This window comes from Pocillopora damicornis, chromosome 4 (assembly GCF_964200805.1).
Source record: "Pocillopora damicornis chromosome 4, jaPocDami1.2, whole genome shotgun sequence".
Taxonomy (NCBI): Eukaryota; Metazoa; Cnidaria; class Anthozoa; order Scleractinia; family Pocilloporidae; genus Pocillopora; species Pocillopora damicornis.
In genome coordinates this window covers 24,311,385-24,335,707 of record NC_142673.1, presented here as the reverse complement: position 1 = coordinate 24,335,707, position 24,323 = coordinate 24,311,385, and the positions used below count along the sequence as shown (strand labels likewise).

At 38.2% G+C, this 24,323-nt stretch overlaps 3 protein-coding genes across 5 annotated transcripts in view; all 3 read right to left on the bottom strand.

Moving 5' to 3' along the window:
* Nucleotides 1–72: 72 nt before the first annotated feature.
* Nucleotides 73–10,574, bottom strand: LOC149047337 (uncharacterized). The gene is made up of 8 exons (XM_089205685.1): nt 10,394–10,574; nt 6,998–7,085; nt 5,931–6,324; nt 4,913–5,331; nt 4,432–4,475; nt 3,910–3,992; nt 3,094–3,540; nt 73–2,617 (listed from the first exon to the last, which is right to left on the bottom strand). The coding sequence occupies exons 2-8, from the start codon at nt 7,056–7,058 to the stop codon at nt 2,284–2,286; spliced, it is 1,782 nt and encodes a 593-aa protein (XP_089061811.1). The 5' UTR covers nt 7,059–7,085; nt 10,394–10,574; the 3' UTR covers nt 73–2,283.
* A 903-nt stretch (nt 10,575–11,477) lies between these two features.
* Nucleotides 11,478–14,178, bottom strand: LOC113683437 (adenosine receptor A2a-like). Of its 2 annotated transcripts, XR_016186401.1 has the most exons (3): nt 13,919–14,054; nt 11,933–13,104; nt 11,685–11,819 (listed from the first exon to the last, which is right to left on the bottom strand). XR_016186401.1 is itself a non-coding variant. In XM_027200677.2 (2 exons), exon 2 carries the CDS (start codon nt 13,064–13,066, stop codon nt 12,047–12,049), a length of 1,020 nt encoding a protein of 339 aa, XP_027056478.2. In that variant the 5' UTR covers nt 13,067–13,104; nt 13,919–14,178; the 3' UTR covers nt 11,478–12,046. The 2 variants fall into 2 exon arrangements, 1 of the variants encoding a protein (XP_027056478.2); XM_027200677.2 differs by having other exon boundaries at nt 11,478–13,104; nt 13,919–14,178.
* Nucleotides 14,179–16,190: 2,012 nt separating this feature from the next.
* The window catches only part of LOC113683439 (uncharacterized), a 48,250-nt gene continuing 40,117 nt past the window's right edge, over nt 16,191–24,323 (bottom strand). For both annotated transcript variants that reach the window (XM_089205679.1, XM_089205678.1), the window contains exons 43-50: nt 23,876–23,989; nt 23,049–23,442; nt 21,594–22,009; nt 21,018–21,323; nt 20,455–20,498; nt 19,553–19,641; nt 18,630–18,989; nt 16,191–18,422 (exon numbers count right to left, since the gene is read on the bottom strand). In XM_089205679.1, the coding sequence (XP_089061805.1) occupies nt 17,861–18,422; nt 18,630–18,989; nt 19,553–19,641; nt 20,455–20,498; nt 21,018–21,323; nt 21,594–22,009; nt 23,049–23,442; nt 23,876–23,989 (2,285 nt within the window). In that variant the 3' untranslated portion in view covers nt 16,191–17,860. The remainder of the gene's footprint in view (nt 18,423–18,629; nt 18,990–19,552; nt 19,642–20,454; nt 20,499–21,017; nt 21,324–21,593; nt 22,010–23,048; nt 23,443–23,875; nt 23,990–24,323) is intronic.

Sequence of the window (24,323 nt, the reverse complement as noted above, 5' to 3'; positions counted from 1 at the left end):
TCATTGCTTACTGTACTTATACCGTAACAGTTTCACGCAATTATAATATGTAGGAATGAAAACGTACACGGATTTCGTAACTCAAATTTTCATATTGTCAATAAATCAAAAGAATATGCGAGATCTGTAATCTCTGCAGTTTTCCGAACAGTCTTTTTAAGTAATGATAATGCTCTCGTACCTAAAATATTGGAATATAGTGTCCAGTGAAATTATAAATGTTTGAAACTCCTGGGAAAAAAGGATAATTAGCTAACTCTCTAGGTCTCTCCTCATCAAAAAAGTTATTGAACAATTTTTTTTAAACTTTTCCCTAAATGTTACCTACCAAGGTCTGTTTCGAAAAATATAATGAAACAGATAGGTCACCTTTCTTGTTTAAGAGATACGATGATCCAAACTTACCCTACTTATGCCTGTTCTGGCACTAATAATATACATGGATAAATTACTCAGTTTTGATTGGTTTAGATAAAAGCAGTTTTCAGGTAGTTCAGTGCAAAGAAAAGTTAATTCAGTACAGAAGAGGGTTCATTCAGTGCAAAGAAAGTAACAAATCAGACATTCTGATTGGTCAATAAACAAAAAAACTCACAGATGGCCAATCAAATGTGAGCCTTAGATGTCGCAACGAATTTGAAAATTTGCGAGCGAAACAATGGCCGGCGTTTTAAGTAGGTTTTCCTTCGCCACCGCAGCTGAAAAACAGCTTAAACAACGAAAACATTTTAAAAAGCACTGCTTTTTGGTTGTCGGTTTGGAAAAAGTGGTGCTTAAAGAAGGGAATTGCCGAGGAAATCGAAAATTACGAGCCGACCCAGCTAAACACTTTGCTCGAACGATCCAACGCAGAAATTAAAAAACAAACGCGGTTAAACCTCGGAAACGATTCCATTTCTTCGAAAGTGATTCGGACACAGACTGAACAATTCCTTGAACTGCAAGCCGGACTTTGAACTTTTTTGCGCCTTAAAGATGTAAAGATATCATTGCTTATTATTGTTTTGATCCTACGCGGTTGGTTTGACCGAGCGCACGGTTTGAATAAATTATATTTGCACTTGATGCGCGCGCTTTGCTTATGCTTAATTATGATAAGCATCTCGTATTTTTCCATGTATATTATTAACAGGTAATCACATGATTTTTCTCATGCAATTTGGAATAAACAAGCACTTGTTAATTTTTCAAAGACCACAAACTGCACTCACTCTAAAAAAAAAAGTTTACTCATGCTTATTTGTTCCAAATTGCACTCGAAATCATATACTAATCATGTGCGTCATTTCGTCCGTTCACGATACATTTTTCGGTAGCTAGGAGCAGGTGTTTTTAAAAAAGTAGCACTTCGTTAGATAGAGAGTCTCGAGCGTATGGAACAATTGGGTATATAATTTGTGGAAAATCACGTAATAGAGTCGTTGCTTTCATAGTCATAATTTGCATCCTCGCGTAACAGGCTTGATGCACTCTTTCAGCTATATTTTTTTTTCAATGATTTCTTTGATGATTTTCCCAATTTAAAGTGGATAATTCGTACGCCAAAATTATGCAATAAAAAAAATGTAGGTCACTGAGCTCGTTCAAATGCTAAAGTTCATCCTACCTCTTAACCTGGTCATTTGATTGAAAAACAATACCGTGTTCTCGGAATGCACGCGCGCTTATTCGCCTGATTACATGATATTTATGCGTAGTACGGGATACGCAGTCCAATACTAAGGAATCAGCTTCGGCGCACGTATAAATATAAACCCACAACTTGTACCAAAGGCCAAACTATTAAGATCGACCTAAAATTCAAGGAAATTTCAGCCTAACCTAACCAAACAGATTTTTCATAATAAGTCTGATTAAGTGTTAATCACCTCTGAGGAATGAAGAGCTTACAAAAATGTACTGAAAAGCTTTCAATACGCCTAGCTTTTACAAAATGGTTTCAGAAGCTTGCATTCATCGACGTAATTTCTGGTCTAACAACAGAGAAAAAAAGAATACAGCAGTACTCAGGTGTCAATATTCATTGGAGGCCAACTCAGGTCAAACTGTCTTAAGTCATTTCCCTAGAAAAAATTATTTTTCGTAAATAATTCTCAAACAAGAATCACACACGGTGAAAAATGGAAATACAAAATATTTGTAGCATTGAATACTTACTATAACTTTTTTACATCACAATGGAAATGGAGACGTTTCGAATACACTCCATTAAATAAGTTGGTGTTTAATTTGGTAGCACAGGCAGTCTTCATAAGAACCATTCCTTGAAAAGTGAGAAGTTAGTTATGCATCTTTCGAGTTTTCATCGTCCGTGCATTGAACTGGTTTATGAACACCAGATGCGCTACAAACATCGTCGTTTTCTTCAGCTCCACGTTTTGTGTTAGGGAAGGGTGACTGCGTAGACATATGCTTTTCTTCCTCAATAGTATTCCGATTGGCTCCACCATGCTGCGGTCCGGGGTTTTCGCGTATTGCACAGCTATTTTTACCGTCTGTGTCATCATTTCTGTTGTCAACAGCTTCACCGTTAACATCGATTTCCTCGTAGTGTCGCTCTGGGTCCCCATTGAATCCCGAATTTTGCCTTCCATAGACTCTTGCTTCATTTTCCCGCCTGGAAGTAAAACAAGCTAAAAATGAGTCAAGTAATCAAATAAACTATAGAAATGACTCAATTCAAGTCCATATCGTTTATAAAAGATATACAGGGAAAGGACATAGGAAGATGCAAAACGCCCATGCTAGTTCCCTTCCAGTTGTGGGTGATTGTCGCTATTGTATATAACCATTTACATAAGCTTTTCTCAAATACGACAGAAGCAGTTATTGTTGCTGCCGAGCAAAGCAACACATTATAACTAAAATGTATTGAAACAAAAAGGGAGCCGTTGAAGTTGAACTGCAGAGGCACCGATCATTATAAGGATATCATTTATTGTTAAGTGAAGTCCACTCAGGTGGACGAAAGCTATACTTATCTACAATTATTTCCTAAGGAAATGAAATTAAAATTTGACTGAGTAGTATGAACAGATAAATGAAAAATGACTGAATAATTCAAATAAAAAGTCATTCAAAATAATTCCATACCTTCTGCGCCTTACGATAACGATGACGATAACGATGACAATAACGATGACGATAACGATGACGATAACGATAACAATTTCATTAAAGATTCCACTTGCGATTGTTCCTGCTGTTACCGTAACCTTTTCATTGATATCCCTAGGAGGTTCCGTATAATTACAAAATTTTTCGAATGATGGAGGGTTACAATTTACATATATAACCTTGTAACCACCTAAATGTTTGCTGATATAGTAGACACTCTTTTGTACAATATAATCCAAAGTGCTGTTTTTAATTACCATACGGGATGAATTGGATTGGGTTTGAAGAATAAGTGAAAAAACCACTTCAGTATTATTCAGAACTGAAGACCCTCCGGGTTGCTTTAGAACTCTGATCTGAACTGAACTGGCTCTGGACCCATTTGGAAAGATGCTGCATAACTGCTCTGCAATGGTTGTGTTTCTGTCGAGAAGGAAAGGATATCACTATGTGTTACAAGTCTTTGGCCAAAGAATGGTCATGTGATGGTTTCACACTGCTGTATCTCAAGTTCCACATTCAGGTGCACTGAGTCAGAACAGTCAAGTACACATGGTCACTGTGTTGGGTTCCCCCTGCCCCTTTGTCAAGTGAGGTAATCACTTTCGTCAATACGGAAAATATCTTTAATTCTTCCTCTTTTCTAATCATGAATGGTGTTTTCGCTCCGGTGGACATACCTTCCCATGTTGGGTTTCCATAAATATCACTATACAGCAAGAAAATTTCAAACTACAACGATAATATACCAAAATGGAAATCATTTCATTTCCACAAAAATGTCTGCAATACCTTGATTTGTAACTGCATTTATCCTCATAGCAGTAGTCTCTTATCCCTTTCACGACTGCTTGTTTAAATTTCTCTTCCTCCCACTGGTGAACATATTTTAATATATTTTAATAAGTCATTAAAACAGACAAAAAGGAGTAAGTTCTTCAACCTACTTATCTTATAGTAATATCGATACTTCGACTTTTAGCCAGCAAACCCCTTAACTGCCCAACCTTAAGGGACTCTGCTTAGGAGTACTGTGCCTAACAGGCCGTGCCTGGAGTATTTAGGCTACAATTGCTTAGCAAAGCTGGAAATGACCTCTCATGTGATGACTTTGGTTAAGGTACAGATATAGCTGCAATGGCCAGTGCTACTTGTAGCAGTATCATAGAAGTCTAAAAGAGCAGACAGTTGTGTCCGAGCGAAAGCAAAAGGCACCAGCCATTAATTTTTCGCCAGGAGAGGGAGATGGGGATGAGGGTCAGAGGATTTTCTTTTCGTTACGATGAAATGTACTTTAAAAGAAAATTAGGGTACCTCTTCCACTTTCATTTCCAATGTAATACTGACAGCCACCAGATCTATTTAAGAAGAGATTTGATTTGGCTGATTACAACGGGTGAACCAATATCTTTGTGGATAATGCAGTGATAATTGGTGGTTAAAAAATGTTTGTTTCGTTTTTTTTTTTATTTTCAGAGAAAATAGTCGTGTATCGACTTTGAGTGCCTCTTGGCTACTAAAAAACGTCCTCTAATACTTGTGACTGAAGTGTATCGCTGTCTTTTCCTTTTAGAGATGTGTGCCATGAAACATTCTTCTACGTGGAAATTTAAAACACGTTTTCCTGAATTGATTGTACGAAAAAAATTAAACTTTTCCACATTGAGGATTTTATTATACACGACTAAATTTATCTTGAAAATAGTTCTCATCTATGGTGTTTATAGTTAAAAGTTTCATACAGGGTTAAATAAAAAAATCGGAGTAAGAAGAACAAGAAACAATTTCTACTTACGTAGAGGTTCCCTTGATCCGTCTAATACGGTAATTCCATGTATTTCAGGAAAAGACAGGTCGAGATTTCCAAGATATTCTAGGCTTGTTTTGTCCACCAGCCGAATTTTTTTTGCTTTTTTGTCAGACAAGTAGACAGTTCCGTTGTGAAGTGTTATAGCGACCGGAAGACTGTTAGTTATCTTTTTTGATAGTTTTCGATTGCGTCCGTCCAGATCAGCTCTGCCGACCACACCGGTATCCAGACCAGCGTCAACCCAATAAATTACGCTCTCTGAATCAGCGTAGTCTACCATTACGCCATTTACCCACTTCAAGGGGAAACTGGAACTCGCTTCCACAATGGTGACCCTTTCCTTCCCGTCTAAGGTGGCTCTCTCAATTTTAGGATTTGAACCCCAATCTGTCCAGAAAATGTACCTGTAAGATTTGATTCATTAATTCTGTGTTATTCCTCTTGACACCAATAAATTTCAAGGTGTTAATATTGTAATAAAAGGTCTGATTATTTGACAAGGAGGAGCATAGTCAGCAAATAGTTGTTAAGGCGATTGGCTGACCTATCCTGCTGAGAGGCAGTTACGGCTCCATATCAGTAGTGCTCTCTTTTTGGAATAAAAAAAATAGCCAAAATTTCAAGGACATGTTAGGAAAAATGTGTCACGTTGGGAGTCGAGTGGTCCGTATTTATTTTTCTCATTTGTTTCCGAAGAGACGACTTGCGCAACAACTCTCTTACGCCATTAGAGCAAATTGTACAAAACATGTAACAAAGAAACGTGATTCACCTCCACTGGAAAAAGTGCACTTTAGTAGATTTTATATCTGCAATACCATACACTGAAGCGTTAAGACCACCGTCTTAAGTAAGTAGATGAACGAAAAGAGAAATAAAAAAGAAGAATTAAAAAAAGGTCTATCCTAAGTGTCAAAATTAGACGTTTCCTAGGTGTATCGATTTCTCAGTTCGTGAGTTGTGATTTCAATACTTAAAGTACATATGTCTTCTCATTGCTCACCCATTGATCGAATCAACAGCAATACCTCGAGGCTTGTTAATGTCTCGGTCAAACAGTATCTTTCGGTCACTTCCGTCAACCTTCGCCATTTCTATTCGGTTGTTGGTTGCATCCGTCCAAAATATGTCTTTGCTAATCCAGTCTATGGCTATTCCTTCCACTCTACCGACGCCTTTCGTCACATTTTCTTTTATGTTCGTCTGGAGATCCATTCTTTTGATGGTGCCACGCCCAAAATCACTCCAATAGATATAAGTGTCCTCCACGTCCACTGCAATGGCAAAGACCCGTCCAATATCTTGCGCTACAACACTAGAAGCGGTTTTCCCAGCAGACAGGTTGATACTATTTATGGCATTCCCAACACTATAGTACAAGCATGGCTCTTCGCACGCTGTGAGGAGAGGAGAATAGCTAATTCAAAAATTATACTAGATAACTGGAGAATGAGAAGCAGTACATAAGAGAAAATCAAATGAATTTGCCATCCGCCAGATCAAATCGAAAAGTTCTTCACGCGGAAATGAAACTTCCCCAGAAAAAGTCGCTAAACCCAATGAAATTACCGTCGATAGGAAATTCGCTAGCGTAAGGTGTATACAAAGAGCTTATCTACTCTCAAGAAAGGGTAGTTATCGATTTCCACGTTTAATCAAACTACTGAGTATTTCACGCAAATACAATACAACGACTTATTGCGATTTATTATACCCGAGATACGACGAGCGGCCTGATCGGTCAAAAACGCTATCGTTTATTGGACAGGTAAACCTACATAGAAGTGCGACAGATATAACGAGAGTTCTCTCAACATCCCGCGCGGGTTATCACGCCAGTAAACCAATAGAAAGGGTGTTGTATTGCTTCATTTTTAATCACTTCATTTATGATAGCTAACGATTATTACACTAAGCCTCCTTGTTGTGCAAGTTTGCTCTTGAAAATTCCTTTCCTCCATAAAGGTTTGTAAATAACACAGTGAATCAGTGCAGTTACCAAAACACACTTTGCGACGAGAATTGACTAAACTGGTCGACAATTCAGGTTAAAATGATGAAGTAACTTACCATGGATGATTTTACAGTGACGCCATAAAAGGAGAATCAAAAATAACTTCAATCCCTTCATTCTTAATGCCAAAATAAATTCCTGCTTCTGCAAAGTAAAATATAATTGGCTACATTAGAAACGCTCGATTTGCAACGTCAAAAGAAAAAGAAAAGAAGAACATGGCTGCTTCAAAGAATATAGACTGCGGTATTGTGTTGTTTTGACTTGTCATGAATTCCTATTAGCGTAAAAGTTAGTCTCCTTTGCGGCCATAATTTAGTCACGTCACGTGACGCGTTGCGTGACTAACGCAGGGTGAATGCATTTAAATTAAAAAAAAAACGACAACAATTAAGAAAACAGGCGAATATGTATGTTGTCTCTTGATGCTAGTTAAATGTACCGAGAACTGAATGAACTGATTTGGTTTGAAATGGTGAAAATTTCTGACTTCCCGGCATTTAGTCCATTCGAGAGCGTGCCCGACAGTCGGGTCAGAAGCACAGTCAACCTAACGTTCTTAAAGTATGTACAGGCTCAGAGAGTTTTTCACTTAAAAAACCAAATTAATTTTTGGAATCGATTGACATTTTTTAAAAAAACATTTGATACTTTTAAGAAGTTTGAGAAAAAACTTTCGGTGGAAATTCTGTAAAAACTGCTGACTGCCGGGCATTTGTGACCCTCCACGGGATTTCAGGGAAGAAGGTGAACGCACGCACACGGTACACTAGCACGCTAAAACAAAAGAACGAGCTTTTAACACATAAGCTGCATGTAAGTTACTTGCCTTATTAAATTCGCAGCCATTGTCTTGCTTCGCACGGTAGAAACAAAGAAACGTGTTAAGATCTTGCTGGCAACTTTGCACGATATAACACGGTGACCGTGCCAATTTAAAACATGCCTCTTAAAGTTAAAGTTGCTTTCAATTTGTACAAGAAGTACGTCCTAAGCTTTATGGCTTTTAAGCTCACTGGTACGCCCGGCCGATATACGATACTCAATATCCAGTGCAAACTAATTCGCCAAACATAATGGAATATCTCGACTTGTTGTCCATCATCTAAAACTTTACTTGAGTTGCTTCCTTCATTATCGAATTCCTCATTTTCTTAAAACAGCTTGCAAAACACGGGCCGAACAAGGTCCTTTGCTCTTGAAATCGTACATGAACTTTTGAAGGTAGCAAGCAAAAGCTTTTTAAAATAATAAGAGCGAATCTATATGATGCAAAGCAAATGGCTACTTCGATGAGGGTAAACTGTGTGTTCTCACCACGTTTGTCTGTGCTGCTAGTCTCCGAGGCATTAGTTATTTACATTGCTAAATTTGTAAACCGACAAGTACGTCAGTCCGTGGGGTGCAGTGGTAGCGTCATCCTTTTTTTTTTTTTTTTTTCATACGGACAGAGTTCACAAAATAATGAAATATCGAATGTACTTTTTTTTATTAACTGACAGTCTATTTGCCAGTTTTTAAGCGCTATAGATTCCTTTGACTGTCGTCACCTAACCTGTTTGTAAATGCATTATTTTGGGCAGATAAATGATTTTCTAGTCCGCGTTTATGCTTCCTTTATTCCCTTGTTAATTAGCAACGTTCATAATTTAATGATGCTATGGTTAGCCAAAATCATGGTAACTTAGATCGTGGTTTTGTTGAACAATGGCTAAACTCTTTCAATTAATCGATCCATAATTTTTATGTTAAATGATGGACTAATCGTGCCATCTCCAGTGTTTTCAAAACAAACTAGTTTTTTAAGTATGTGAATAAGATTCCTCCTCTTTCTTGTACATTTCGTATTAAAGCGAGCGGCTATCTGATTAAAAAACAGGGCGAGTCAAACTGTCTTTGTAAAACGGACACAAGAAAACCTAATTTTCCGCTATCCAACTGTTGGAAACCTTTAGTTCCTGACGTGTTGCACCTCGCCATCTCGTCGTCCGTGAAGAAAACATCAACAGAAGCTTTACAGTTACGTTACGCAAGGTATAGACCGCAGTGCTAAAGACTAAGAGCTCATAAGATGCTAAGATAGGCGTACAGTAAATAATACGCAGCTTTGCTCGGAAAGCTTTGTTTTGCGCCGGCTAACTAGCGCTTATTTATTTTAAAAATGCCGGTTTGCTCAAAGTGACGAGCAACGACCGCGTAAGAGACATGGAGCCGGAAATCTGTTGCTAAAGGATTCACAAAGATTTGGTACTGGGCTTATTAACTTCTTGAGGCGATAAGGATTTATATTTTACAAGGTAAGAATTAAGTTTTAAAAAAGTAATTCATGTGATGAAACTGAGCTCCTCTGGACCTTGTGAAACACGTCGTGCTCACTGAATTCCTTGCGAAAATCCTGAGGGAAAGAGCCGTGGTTTGCCGTGAATGTTTTCTTTTTTATTACAACTTTCGGATAGGAGAGAAGATCTTCTTCATTTTCGCTTATATTATATATATATATATATATAAATGCATCGCTTTCGCTTATATTATTATATATTCTGTAATATATTCCACAAACACCATTCTCACAATTACGAAGCTCATAAACACAAGTAACAAAGTAAGGTGGGATGTAAAAGATAAGCTAGCGTGTTATGGAACAAAGGAACTTAGCGAAAAAAAAAATGTAGCGTGTCATAGAAACAAAGCTCTACCGCGTTAGCCAAATATAAACAATGGCTACAATACGCTTTCCAAAATCAACTGTTTTTATGCGCATATCTGCACGTAAAGCGGAAGTTTTTTTATTTCGACCGTTCAACTTCAACTTCCTGAAATGCTGTATCGTCATGCCTAAAATAGGTCACTGTCACGTTCACTTTGTGTACAGCCAGTGAACGCCATAATTAACTAATCGTATCCGACATTGAATGGATTTTTCAGAAAAGGACTCACCGTAGCGGTAACTTGGAGAAAGGAATTAGAAATTTTAGCTAGAAACCTGAATAACAACTCGATTCAATGACGAAAACAAAAGTGGAGTTCTCTAAAATGAATGTTAATATTCTTAGAGTCTGTAATCATATCTACTTCCGCTTTAAGGGATTGCTATACTCTATTTTCTACTAAGCTAAAGTTAACAAGAGAGAAGCAAACGAGCCATGGAAAATAAAGCTTTGCCCACATTTTACCGGAGGATAAAAATGATATTTCATGAAAGGAGACCAACAATCAGGAAAATAGCGAGGCGAACAAGAGACAAATTCCATCATAAATAACTAAATATATATATGGTCCTACATATATATAGGTACAATGCAACCGAATATTTCGCTTTATTGTTTCTCTCGATAATGGGGGCAAATGGCTAGATTCATCCGTTCGGTCTAAGAAATAGCAGTTATGTGTACATTTCGTAGATGTTCTTAGCAAATATTCTGTTCCATCGCGTATCATCAGATTCCACTTACCTCAGAGAATGCATTTATATAGGCACTCGTTCTCTGCTAGTGGTTCGATTAAGAAGACTGGACACTACCCAAATCTATGACCAATATTTGCTATACAGTTGAACGGAGCGAGTGCGTCTCTAGTCAATCGTGACTTAGAAGGAAATACGCAAGTATGATTTGGAATGAAAGCAAAACTAGGAACGGAGAGTGGGGAGTGGGGACGGGGAGCGGGAGTCTGGGCCTGAAAGTACAGCGGTAATTCGCATAACAACTAAAAAATGGCGGATGACAACATTAACAGTTCCATAGACTCAGTCGTGAGAACAATCTTCATCATGGACGATCAACAAGGGGAGATGTTATTAAAGGCTTTTTTGACTTGATTTTTATGCTGAAAAATTAGGTTTTACTCAGATGTAAAATGCCGGTGCGATCGAAATCGGTTCTTCGGAGAAGGCTACATGACACTGAAAGGCATTCAACAACAAGCTTATGTCAATTTAAATAAACATTACTTTCAAAGTGAATCAGTTTAGATTCAACCTTCACTTTCATTTCTGTTGACTGACGCTTTTCTCATCTTCACCGTCATATTGTTATGTCTTCCAGCAGCACATATCATAAGTCCTTAATAAGGCACTGCATTGTATAGCGGATGTACTACCTAATTTGAATTCGATTGATCCTCATACACGTTCCTTTCCCCATTCCCTGTTCGTGGTAGCAGTAACATCATATGCTTAAATTATAAAAGTTCATTTTGCATTGTCATGTATCTACTCTAAAAGTCTGATTATTCATTTGATTTATTTTATCCACTTCGACTTATAGGTTACTTAGGTATTAGCTAATTACACACAACCTCTCAAGTATGTCTTGCTTTCATTCTCATCGTGTTTAAACAAAGGATCTTACTTACTATACCTAATTACTCTATGTTTCATGTGTTTTAGAAGACAATTTGCGATGCATACTGTAATGGAATGAGTCTTGTGTTCATTAGTGATAAATTATGATCAGTATTTCTCAGTCATGTTGAAACAAAGGCAAGTGGCGGCATTTAAAAAGCACTCGAAGGAAATAGATTTAAATAAATACGTCATTTCCAAAAGAAAAAAAAGACACTTTTTTATTTCAAATACTTTGAAAGGGCAATGTTTGGATGATAGCCATTGTGTAGGGAAGCCAATATTCAGAATAGAAAGGCCCAGCAGTGCCCAAAGATTTAGATGACAATAAATTTCCTTTCCACCCCTCATCAGGTAGCCTACTTAATAGTTGGACGATTTCCAAGACATGCGATATTTGGCTTGGTGAGATGTGGTTATCAAGGTAATGATATAAAAAAGTAGTATACTGTCATCTTTACCAATCAAGTCTGTCTGTCGATCTTGATACGTCTTGTGTGAAGTCAAGCCCCACCATCGCTGAATTCCTATCACAGAGGGTGTGAGGAGATGGATGGTGAAATGATTGAAGAAAAATATGGCAAACGTAAAATAGAGGTGTTGCTCCACGTGTACAGCGTATTTTTTAAGCTTAAATTAGTTTTCACAGCATTTTCCGGGCAAGTTGGAATTTCGCATTGAAATTGGTGGTCAGAGTCATCAATAAAGGAGCAGCCGTCAAACTAAATGAAAGAGTTTCTAGGAAATCAATGGTGGCAGCAAGTCAGCTGTTAGGTGTTGTTTCTACATATATTTCCACGCCGACTCGAGGCTGATGAGCAGGGAGACATGGCCAGCACTGAATAGTTTTTAGTATTTGCAAGGCCGTTTGCCTATATCGCCTGCTTCTGGCAAAGTAAATGTAAGGATTTAAGAAGGAGTTCCATAATGAGAAAGTTTTGGCCCATTCGAAGCCTTCGTAGTACCAACTTTCGGACCATGGAGCAATTGCTGAGTAGAATATGAGCGGAATCCATGTCACTACAAAGGCACCAACCACAATTGCAAATGTTTTGGCAGCTTTGCTTTCCTTTAATGTCTTCGCTGCTTTATCTTCTAAGCAATCAGGAGTTTGCTTGCTAAATCTATCTTCGTTGTCTCGATGCACCATCGCCACAATTCTAATACGCTGCGCATGTGCGACCCTTAAAATATATGAGTACATGAAAATCGTAGCTAAAAGCAGTGCCATGCAATAAATCCACAAGAAAATTTCTTGCTTGGTTTCTGCAAATGAATAGACAGCAGCAATGATCGCAGATGTCAACCAGGCGACAGATATGTAAGAAAGAGCAAACGTCTTGGTCATTAGTTTGTGGTAACGTAATGGCCACCGGATTGCCGTGAGACGATCTATTGTAATTCCAACCACATTGACGATGGAAGCAAGCAAGGCTAACTTGCCTACAAATTTCATTATCATGATGTATGTAGCATTGTTTTTCAGAGCTGGATAGCAAATTGTATTTTTTACGTGAAAAGGCATATATATTGCTGATACTATTAAGTCAGCTGTCGAAAGGCTCGAGATCAAGAAGTCTGGAACGGAACGAAATTTGACGTTCCTTGTGATGGCCAGTAAGACAAGGCCATTTCCTAGCGTTCCAACAATGGCGCCAGCAATGCCGATCATAGATAAGGTTATCACTGAGGTGAATGTCAACGTCCATTGTATTTGAGGGTGGTCGTCAGAGCAGTTTGTACATCCAGAGAAGTCGGACGAGTTTGAAAATACTCTTTCCATTTCAAACAGCTGAAGTAACAGTGGTTGGCTCTTAAGATCTGCAACAAGGAGACTTTGGTCTTAAATATTGTAGGCTATGGCCATTACATAAAATTGCTGCAGCTGTTTATACAAACAGCTGCATATATTAGCACAATGTGATTCAAGCATCAAGTCAAATAGAAGGGAATCTCGTTAATAAAGTCAATCTTAACCAGCTACCGAAGCTAATCATTATCACCCACGCGTGTGACGATAAGTAAACTTCACAAGACACAACTTTTGTAACTCATTTCATGTTATAATGTTTCAAGTCTGAAACTTCCGCCGAGAACCTCTGCTTCACAGAGTCAATAGACACAATAGAAGTTGACATGAAATCACGTTTTTAGCATTGACTTCGCAACGGTTCGCTCACAATGACGTAAATGAATTGAAATACTTACTGAAACCACAGAGGAAAACACAAAAGAGTATCCTACCGAACAGCTACAACAGTGAATCGGGGAATAAATCCCGTATGAACCTGAAATTTATCGATGCAATTTTTCTTGGTCAACAGGCTTCACTCCTGCAACCGTCTATACAAGGGACTTAAGAGCGGCGTTATTTCTTCAACTTGAATTTATAAACGATATAACCTCTTACTTTTGAAACGTAGAAAGAATTCGTGTTTCTTGCACGAACATTAACGAAGCTAGAGCTGATTTTCTTCATAGCTTGATGTATATGATTTGTCACGGTTCGAATTTTTCTTTTGCTCGAGTCCTCGCGCCTCGTGTGTACACTTACGGTAAAATCACGGCAGACGAAGCCTTGACTTATGTGTAAGTCCTTGATAATGAAAGATGGTTTAGTGGATAAACAACTTACCTATCTGAAGTAAATGCCATCGACGATATGTCTTGATCCTTTAGCTCCAAGCAATGATTTCTTCCAAATCAACGAATATTTAGCTTTAGGACAGACGTAAGTCCTCCACGTCGTCAATCCATAAGAGCTGTTACACGAAGGCGAATGACGACAGTGATAAATATTAAATAAGTCACGAGAATAGTAACCCACTTAGGAGTAGTTATTTTTGTTTCTTTCGGCCACGGAAACCACTTCAATGAGCGGTTCCTGTAAAAGGCGATCTGTAATTAAATGCTTTGTCTAAAAGAAGCGCTCAACCATGAACCACGCTACACTGCAACACTTCAGTTCAAAAGGACAAAGACAACCCGTAGAAATACCTATACACAGCATTTTTTTTGAATAATTGTATCCTGAAGTCATTTGCTAAGTGCAGTGCAGTAAGGTTAATACTGAACGTAATTGTAGCCGCTTTTGAGAGCTGTAAAGCCCCTTCCCTTCCGTAGATGATTAACCCAAACTGAGGGAGAAAATAATGAAACGAAATTTTTTAACTAAGGGAGCTGTAAATGGTTTTTGAAAACTGCTTTTTCCTAGTCAGGTTCCATTTCCATTAAAAAAGACAAAGATAAACAAATTCTTGGTATGCACTCTTTGATATTATATTGAAGACAAAAGCTAACCATAAGATAAATATAGAATCCATACTAAGGGGGCAGATATTGAAAGTAGCAGCTTTCTACAATTTCTTTAGAAAGTAAATACCAATACCAAAAAATTAAGTTACTATTAGCAACATATGCTTTGCGGCATTGGCTCTACTTTCAAAGGTGCCTGAATACCGTACAGGTTTCTTTCCTTGCGATTTTTCATAATTTGTTGCGCATTCCCCATGACATATAAAATAAAATAAGGCTGCATGAGAATGTTGGTGCAGCAAAAAAAGCGTGATAAGGCCATTGATTTAATTGAGATTTTTGGGGGGTTATTTCTTCGTTGACTGGAAAGTTCTGAGCAAAGCTAAGAATTTACCGTATAGTTAGTTTGACATTATGTTGCTATCTAAGTGCTTTACGAATCTATTCAGACCATTTGATTCGTCAGAATGATTTTTTTTGCCTTGTCTTAACCGTGGGTAGCAGGTAAAAGCCCGCACATAAGCAGCAGATTAACAACTTATGGCCATTTTTCTCAGAAAAAATTACAGCAGTTTTACTACCCAAGGCTGTTATCTAGGCTCTAAACGAATGTAAGTGGCGAATGATTTCATAATAATAACTCTTCGAATAAACACATTGTTTTAAATCTCACCGGTCGCAAAAATTTAACTTTTTCTCCTAACTCTTGGTAAAAGATCACTGGATAAGCTTTTTCCTAGGTCACCTTACATCCAAAAGGATGATGTGAGATGCAAGACTATGTCTGGTTTTGCTTTAAATTCACAATTATGCATTGTTCTTCATCAAGATGCATTCGAAGCAATATCAGTTGATAGGGCCAATGAATAACCAGTCTATCTAATTTCGACAGTAATAAGAAGTGACTGCGGCACGGAATGTCAAGAACTTTTGACTCGGTCGAGCACGGCCCGGAAAGCGAATACATTATGGAACAAAGAATCAATAAATTCCTTCATGGTTTTATAACTTTCTACAGGAAGTTGATTGAAAGCGACTGAATACTTCACTACTCTGGTAAGATCTTTTAATCACTTGGGCTATTTATGGTCGACATACCATCGCGGTTCTTCTCTAAAAGGATGGAAAACTTCGTAAATTCGGTAGGCGTAACACGCAAAAATTGGTGACTGTCAAGATGAAGTCTCATCGTAAATTCTTGCAGCCTCCATTTCAGAGAAAACCTGTCAACGCTTACGCGACGGAAAGGAAAAAGGGCCAGGAAACAAAAACAAAAAACAAAAAACAAAAAACTTCAAAGCAAAACAAACAAACAAACAACAAAAAACAATTTTTCCTGTTGAAAATATCAGGACTTTTGGTTTTTTGTAATTTATCTTGGAGTGATTGTTTCAATATCATCGGGATCTTTTTTTGGCCTTCGGCCTTCGAAAAGCAGCAAGCATTGTAAGAAAAAATCGATTAGCGGCGAAGGATGTTTCAGTGAAAATTCAAATGGGGAAAGGGCGCGCTTAAAGCAGCGTTTGGGAAATTTTCTTCTACATTCATGAGCATTTCGCTGCCAACAAGTGATGAAGATGAATCCAGTAAATAGAGCGACAAATGAATAAGTAATGAAATGCGTAAGTAGAGTTAAAGAGCCAGTCATAACATGCTATAATTCAACTACAAAGACAAACCATAGGGTCATTGGCTTCGCAGTTGAAGTTATACAGTTTATTTTAAAAAATAAAAATAAGTACAAAAATAGATCTAAGCGAAAATCCAGAGAGCAATCGATAATTGTAAAGCTAGCCACTCGTTAGCCTAGCTTCGTTGGAACTTCGGAAAGCATCGCAGCCTCCCATCCGCTCCCCTCGAAAAATAGACTTCATTGCTCCTTGATTGAGAGTGTCTCAAAGGAGACGATCCTCTAGATTTTGCTCCTAATGAAAATATTTCGGCCATTATTTATCAAAAAGAATAAAAAACCAAACAATAAAAAAACAAAAGTAGTTGGTTAATATACGAATTTTGTCGGTCATTATCCCAGGAAATCCCGAGGAAGCCGAAAACAGATTGCTGATTTGTTACATTCACATACAGATAGGTACATTTCTCTGCTAAACTTTCTAGAGCGTTTAAGCAGCTACTGAATAATACTTGTTTATACTGCCATAGCATAGTATATCTGCTCTGCAGTGTTAAGTATTAATTCAATCATTACTTTTAAAAATATCACTTTCATCTGTTGATGATGTGCTGGTCTATCATTCCCTTTCTATCGTTTAAATATTTTTTTTCTCACTCTTTTCCCTTTCCCTCTGTAAAAACTTTGGACCTATGACACTGATAACACAAACCCTGAAGATTTATTTTTCCTGAGGCTGTTTGGAGCCACTGCTATCAAGTTATTCCTTCCTTTCATCCTCCTTTTTCTCAGTTCTTTCGACATTACCTGTTCGATTATTGTAAATATGGTTACATCTGAATTCATAACCACTCCACCTACGTATAAGAAATAAATTGAAAAAGGATAATCACAGTACACTTTTGTTTTAAAGGTAAATAGACGATTTAAAAAAAGTGTAATACTCCGCATTACTTAAAAAAAATGGGTATTCCGTACTTGACCTTCGAAGAATAATATCCAGTTGTTGTATTCTTTAAAACCTTAGTAAAAAGTGCAAAACTGGGTTACCTTCGCTACTGACACTCGTAATTATTTTCAATTTTTTTCACCCTTTCAGATAGCGTCAGCGCTAGCACTAAGGGCAGTAAAGAAAACTACTTGCAGCATCAAACATGGCAGTAATAATAGTTACGTGGTAGCAATTACAAAAGTTGTGGAAAAGTTAATAGTGGGGGAAAATAAAGGCATTATCTGTGTTTTACTAGTGAAACTAGTAGCCTTACCATTGGTGGCACTAATAACAGAAATCAATAATTAGTTTATCTAGGTCCTGGTTCATTGGTTCATTGGTCAAAATAGTTGCAAAAGATGTTGCGCCAAAACATGTGCCAAAACGTATTGTACAAGCTCTTGTGCAAGGATCTCAACGGTGTAAACCGTTAAGCCGAAAAACGACAAAAAATAAATAAGTAGTCGTTAGGCGTAAACATTGACAAATTTTAACCATTAGTCGTTACAAAAAAACAAACTGTAAACATTTTTCCTCCCATAGCAACGGAAAGAAATTAAGCCGCTGTTGTGAAATGTTAACCGTTTGCCGTAAAAGCCACCACCCCATTGAGACCCCCTTTAAGGTTTAATCAATTTTAATGAATTAAGTGCCCTCTAAGGTGTCTAATTGGCGCTGACTAAATCCAGGGAATTATTGATTTAAGACTGTGATTGATCATTAGGCTGTTTGTTCTCTTCCAAAATCACCGCGGTCCGTCCACCATCATTTCCTGTCAGTGTTTGGTATCGGTCTTCTTCTTTTTCCTTTTCAGTTGCCGTATGGTCATTCTTGGCTTCTTTTTCTTTACCAAAAGACAAAGAAACGTATCGTGGATCTTCTTGTTTGGATGCTTCCCCCTGAACAATGATTTCCACGAACTCTGGCTTTGCTTCTTTATCGTCTGGAAGTGGTTCCTTCTTGGGCAGCTCGCCTGGGGAAGCGTCGCTTTGATCAACGGACTCACCGTTAGCCTCGTCTCGTTTGATATCCTCGGAAGAGGACATTTTAGTCATACCTATCTCAGCATAGATTGGATTGGACACTCCACTGGCCTCTGTCGTTTCTTGAAACGGAGAGAAGACCTCCGGATGTATGTCGTCGTAGTCTCCAGTGCCGGCGCCGTCGTATCCCGGATTTTCAAAGGCCGTGGTGCGACGTTTCGACTCGTCCTTGTCTACTTCTCTCACATAAGGCAAGTTTAATTTACCAGTCCTCTTCATTCTAATAAAAATCAATTAAGACAAATGAATGAATGAGGATGTTTAAATGTTGAGGATAGTTGATGTGATATTATGTTATGACGTGAGTTGATACACTCTGCAAATAATTATTGTATCGTATATAAAACCCGATTTCTTTTGTGCAGCCGGAAGAGCAAGATAATCTCAATGTGAGTAGTGAACTTTTCTACATAAGAATCTTACTCACCTGAAATACCAGACGGCCAAGGCAACCGTGATGAGAACAAGCCCCAAAGCTACGACTACCCCAGCAATCACTCCTGCATTCGATCGTCCAGATTGTGGCGCGGGCGTGGATTTTATGACTAGTTTCGGTTTAACTGAGAGTACATCTCCTCCATTTTTACGTCCAATCGCCGCTGCGTTCTTTTTGGTCACATCAGCGACGAATGAAGCTTTCACCGGCGTAGGTTTGCCTTTATCAGTAGTTTTAACCACAGCATACTCAACTTGGGTTCCTCCATCAACTTCTTTTGGATCAGAGGGAATGTAGATGTCTTCTTGTGTAAACGGGCCATTTACAGCGCGTTTGACGATAGACGCAGGGCTGATAAATTAAAATTGTTGATAAGACATTGATAAACGAATTGCTGAATGAAATAAATGATAAAGAACGAGTTGGTTAGGGAAGCAGACTTATCAGTTTCAGGGTGCATATAACCACCAATATCCTGGTAGTTAACACTAATTAGTAGGCAGGCAGACATGTAGGTAGGTAACTGAATGGGTAACTGAGCAGATTTCATAGGTAACGGACTGCGTGGTTACTTGAATAAAATTTATTGCGTAATAAGTTGGTAAATATAAATGTGCGGTGTACTTTTGTATTATGAAAGCTGAAGTTTCGAGACTTAGCCTTTCGCCATTCGCTCTGATGAAGGGCCGGAACGCTCGAAACGTCAGCTTTGAAACTTTTTACGGTGGCCAATTTACTTTATCAACTCATTTGATAATACCTAATTACCCTTTTGTTCTCTCCCACCGACGCAGCACCACAGTTTGTTGAGAAACTTACCCCCTTTAAATAGGCGGTGGCCTGGTAAATCGGTAGAAGGTGGCTAAATACGTAAAAGGGAAGGTAAATAGGCGTATTTTGCAAATAATTCCTACCTTTCGCTAAAAGTGCATGAGTCAGGGTTCGCATTGCATTCTTCATTTAGTGCTGCCACAATTGAGAGTATGAAGTCTTTTAGATTGAACTAAAAAGATATAAACAAATTAGTTGCGATTACGAAGTCTCAGGGAGAGAGTGCGTTTACGACATAATGAAACTCAAAGGAAATCTTCCCAAAATTTTCAATTACGGGGTGGACCTTGATTAGAGCGATGCAAAAACTTTGTTTGCTGTTTCGTTTCACGCCAAGCTTGGTGATGGGACTATCGTAATAAAGGAATTAAGGGAATTAATTGCTTTGTAACGCACAGGGGAGAAAACCTTAAAGGTACCTTTTTGCTTAATTTTAAAGCAGCAACCTGCAAATTAGAGTTGAAATTTTCCGTGTTCTGATCAGCTCGATACAGCTTCTTTACCCGAACATGGCTTGTTAAAAGAACTTGAAGAAATATTGCGATAAACAGTTGGGATGATATTTCGAATTTACTGAGACAGAGATTTAGGGTTTTTCTCCCTAATTTCCTTGCTCCTTGTTGATAAGCACAGGTAAATTTATTAAAGACAGCAAAAACCTTACGAGCTCGTACAATTTGTCGTCTTTGAATTTAAGCCAAATGGAACAAGACATCATGTCATTACCCAATACATAACAAAAAAATGGCATTACAGAAAGTCAAGACAGACGAAATTTTGGACAGCGCGCGCGCTATTTGTAATTTGCACTCGCGTTACATAAAAAATGCACAAATTTACAGTCAATCAAAAGTGCGTGATTTTTTCATGCATATCATCAATTTTCGAAATGAAAATTTTGAGAACTTCATGTCAAATACGTAGACACCCAGTGGGGTGTATTTTATGAGGATGAACACAGGCTAAAGTGTAATTCTTGACTAACCTCCGCTAAAGGCACTGCTAGTACCAACTGGACCGTTTCTTCTTCTGCATCAATGAAATATTGACTAAGTAAGTAAGAATTCGCCTCTTAACTTATCCTAGCCTGCCATTTTACTTATTTGTAGGCAGAAAGAGCGAAAAAGTGGGGACGCGAATTAAAAACGGTGGGACTCAGCCTCATAACGCAGTCGTTACCCTAAAGTTCACAACCTACGTTTTTCGTTCCCTCACTCTTTCGTTCTTCTTCTTTGACAAAAAGCCAAGGACAGGCCAAACTAAGTCACATTTTAAAATGATGAAGCAAAGACGTTCATAGAGACTTGAAAAACAGTCAGTCATCAGCTTGGTTTACATAAAAAGAAAAACTAAGGAAAATGATAAAAAAAAAAATAAACAAACAAAGATAGTAAAAACGTAAACTATAAATAACAAACAGAAACTCTAATTTTTTTCTTTTAAGGAAGTTTTAAGAGTTAAATTTTTTATAAGAAGAATATATATATGAGGTTGTGTCTCGAATTTTCACAATTACACAATTGCACCATTACACAGATTCTGACTCACCTATATCAACCGAGCAAGTTGGACCCCCAAAGTACCCCACACAGCGGCAATGGAACTTTTTATTGACTGCAGGTTCAGATTTGCACGTGGCTCCGTTCATACAAGGTGCGCTGGCACAGTAGTCAATAGGCGTTGTGGGGGGTGCTGTGGTCGTTGGTGCTGTGGTCGTCGTAGGCGGCGGCCAAACCACAACTGACGGTGAGCAATTCTGTCCATCGCTTGTGATATTCGGGCAATCACATTTGTATCCAGATGGAATTTTGAAGCAGAGGTGCGTGCAGCTGTTTTTACTACATGGATGAATTGCTAAAAAAGAAATAAATTAAACCTAAGAGACTGAAAACCGCAGTTAGAGGTCTATTCAGACAATGGTTGTTCAAGTGCTTCAAAAAATTTTTAGACGAACTTGGAAGGTATCCACAAAAGACGAATGAGATGAGAGTAAAAAAAAATGTGATAAGATAGTCGAATTTATTCTCGCTTTGTGCCAAAGTTAATTAGGAGGGAAACGAATGGCCCCTAAAAAAAATTTATACGGCTTCGTGATATCATGATACTGTCATAAGAAATACTCACTTTCTTGTTCATAACGACCTTTTTTGACTGCAATTCCCCTTTGTCCATGCAGCCCAGAAACCTCAACTGAAACATCAGCATAGTTGGTCTTGTTGACTCGCAGAACCATTGCATACCAGAAAGTTTCACCCCAATATAAGTATTGGTCATCGACAGCAATTCCATGTGGTTGGAAGAACAAGAAGATATTTTGAAGAACCGTATGGATAGAGTTGTTTCCGGAATCGAGATCGATGTAGAAGATGGCGGACTCGTCGTAGCTCACAAAGTATATGCGGTTAAATGGAACGTCGAGGGTGATATACAAGGCATCAAAAGGTCTATCGAAGGAGGTATTTCCCAGTGCAATTGTTGCTCTGTTTGATCCATCTAGGTGCGCGCTTTCAATAAAACCTAGAGCCGACCAGTACATGTACCTGAAAAAGAAACATTCTTCAAGATAAGGAAAAGAGTTTTTTCCTGAAGCCTTCCTGTTATTTCTGGCTTGAGCTGATTTTAAAAATTCGAAGTTAAATTTACTTTATTGCAGATCAAGAGCACGAAATCAATTGTTGTGCCTCTTTGCAAAATTCAAATTTCATATCTTCGATGGCGAAACGACAAAGAACGATGGATATACAAAGTAGGAGCCGAATTATAGTACCTTTTCTTTACACTTAGATTCGAGTCATCAATCCGATCAATAAAGCCAGCCTCAGTTTAACGTGCAACCATACAGAGATATGTATGTAAACGATGGCAATACCATGGCCTATCTCTGTAGTTTCCTGACATTTATGTCATTCAGCATCGATATACAATGCGTTAAAAATAAACTCCGTCTGTTTTATTCTTCTCGATACATTTCAGCCTACTAAACCCATTGAACTAAATATTGCTCAAAAATTTGCATTGTTCTGAACTAATTTACGTTTATATTGACGCATTAAACAAAAGCTAAGACTGAAATAATCCATTGACATTCGTTACATCACTCTCCAAAATTATTTTGTTAGTTACAGACGAACTTGCATTATGCGGTCATCCATGGGAAATGAAGAGGTGACCGCTAAATACAGGTTTCGCATAATAGGAGTCAAACGCGATAAAAAAAATGCATTCTGTCTTAACAGTTCTAAGAATAATAGTAATCCGAAGTGCGTTGAGAACACTTGAACTCAAAGTACTAACATTGATTTTATGATGCCATAAATTTGACTTTAGAAACTGTTTTAATTTTATTTGAGTGGTTCAACTCTGAGTCACCGTTCAAAATGGGTGGAAGACGATACAAACAGGTCGTTGAGAAATAAAGGTGACCACGATCGCTTAACAGAGGTGAAAAATTGCAGTGCTAAAAGGGAAAAAATTCGAGACTTTGACCGATCGCTTAATACAGGGTGACTCGTTAGTACGGTGCCGCTCAATACAGGTTTGATTGTACACTGTAACTGCGACAATGAAAGTTTAACCTACCCTCGAGTCGTATCCAAAACAATGTCCTGCGGTGACGGTTTCGGGTCAGAAATCAGCACTTTCCAGTTATCACCGTTGAGATTCGAGACTTCGATAGTACCTTCGTCACTGTTTATCCAAAACACATTTCGTCCCACAAGATCCAAACCAATTGCCGTTGGTGAACCGTTATTACGTATTACTTCGTACATCTCCCCATTAAATTTGGATCGAGCGATCTTGCCCAGGGAGGGTTCAGTCCAATAGATACGGTCTTCGAATGGATCAAAAGCTACTCTAGTGGGATTTTGTACATTAGAAATTGGTAAAGGAGTCAGAATATCCCTAGTCAGCTCAGAGTAAGAAATCTTCTGGGAACCGATATCAGCAACAAATATGACGTCACCAAGAGTACCTAGAGGTAAAAGGAGGCATAAATTAGTTTATCAAAGGGAGAAAACACACGATAGAATGTAGACTTGTATGAAGCCACTTGTTCCAGTCACTTATCAGTGAAGATGGAAATCTGGATCTGGCCATCATGTCATGGCGTAGCATTCAAAATTAACAAAAGCACTCACTCTTATAGATGTTGGGTTATGTGTAATCATTGTAAGACGAGGGCGGCGTTTAAGTCAGAGGGTTGTTCAGTTCCTTGCAATGGAACCAAGGTTGATGAAGCCTGGTTGCCTTGAAAATCACGTCATGATGACGTCTTAGATTTGTCGCCTAAAACCACACCTGGAAACCTTCACTAATTGTACATGACCATGAAATATGAAAAAAGCAGGAAAGATATGGTGTCTTTTACAAGTCATAAACTAAACACAATACACAAATAAACCTACAGGTTTTTCCATCTTCTTTTAGTACCATTCCAGACCTACACCTACACTTCTGGTCATTTGGAGTCACTAAGCAGAGCTGTTCACATCCACCGTTATTCTGACATAGTGCTTCATCTGTAAAAGAAAAGTTTAATAAATTATTGGTTCTTGCTTAGCGTGCGCATATCGAGTTATGGGTGCACGCAGGAAGTTTAGATAGCACGAGACAAGCGTATGAGTTGCTCGAGGCGCCACTAACTTTAGCTTGTTAAATTATTGTACGAGTCCTCTTTCAATTCTAGTTCTGTTAATCAAGTATCAAAAAATTTAAAACTCAAAAGCAACTCGGCTGAGACGGGATTTTGCAAGGAAGTGTTGGTAATTTCTTCAAACAAGCGCGACATCTACTGGCCAACTGATTATTTTTTTGTTTTTCTACAACAGTATATTACGAAAGTTAATGCACCTC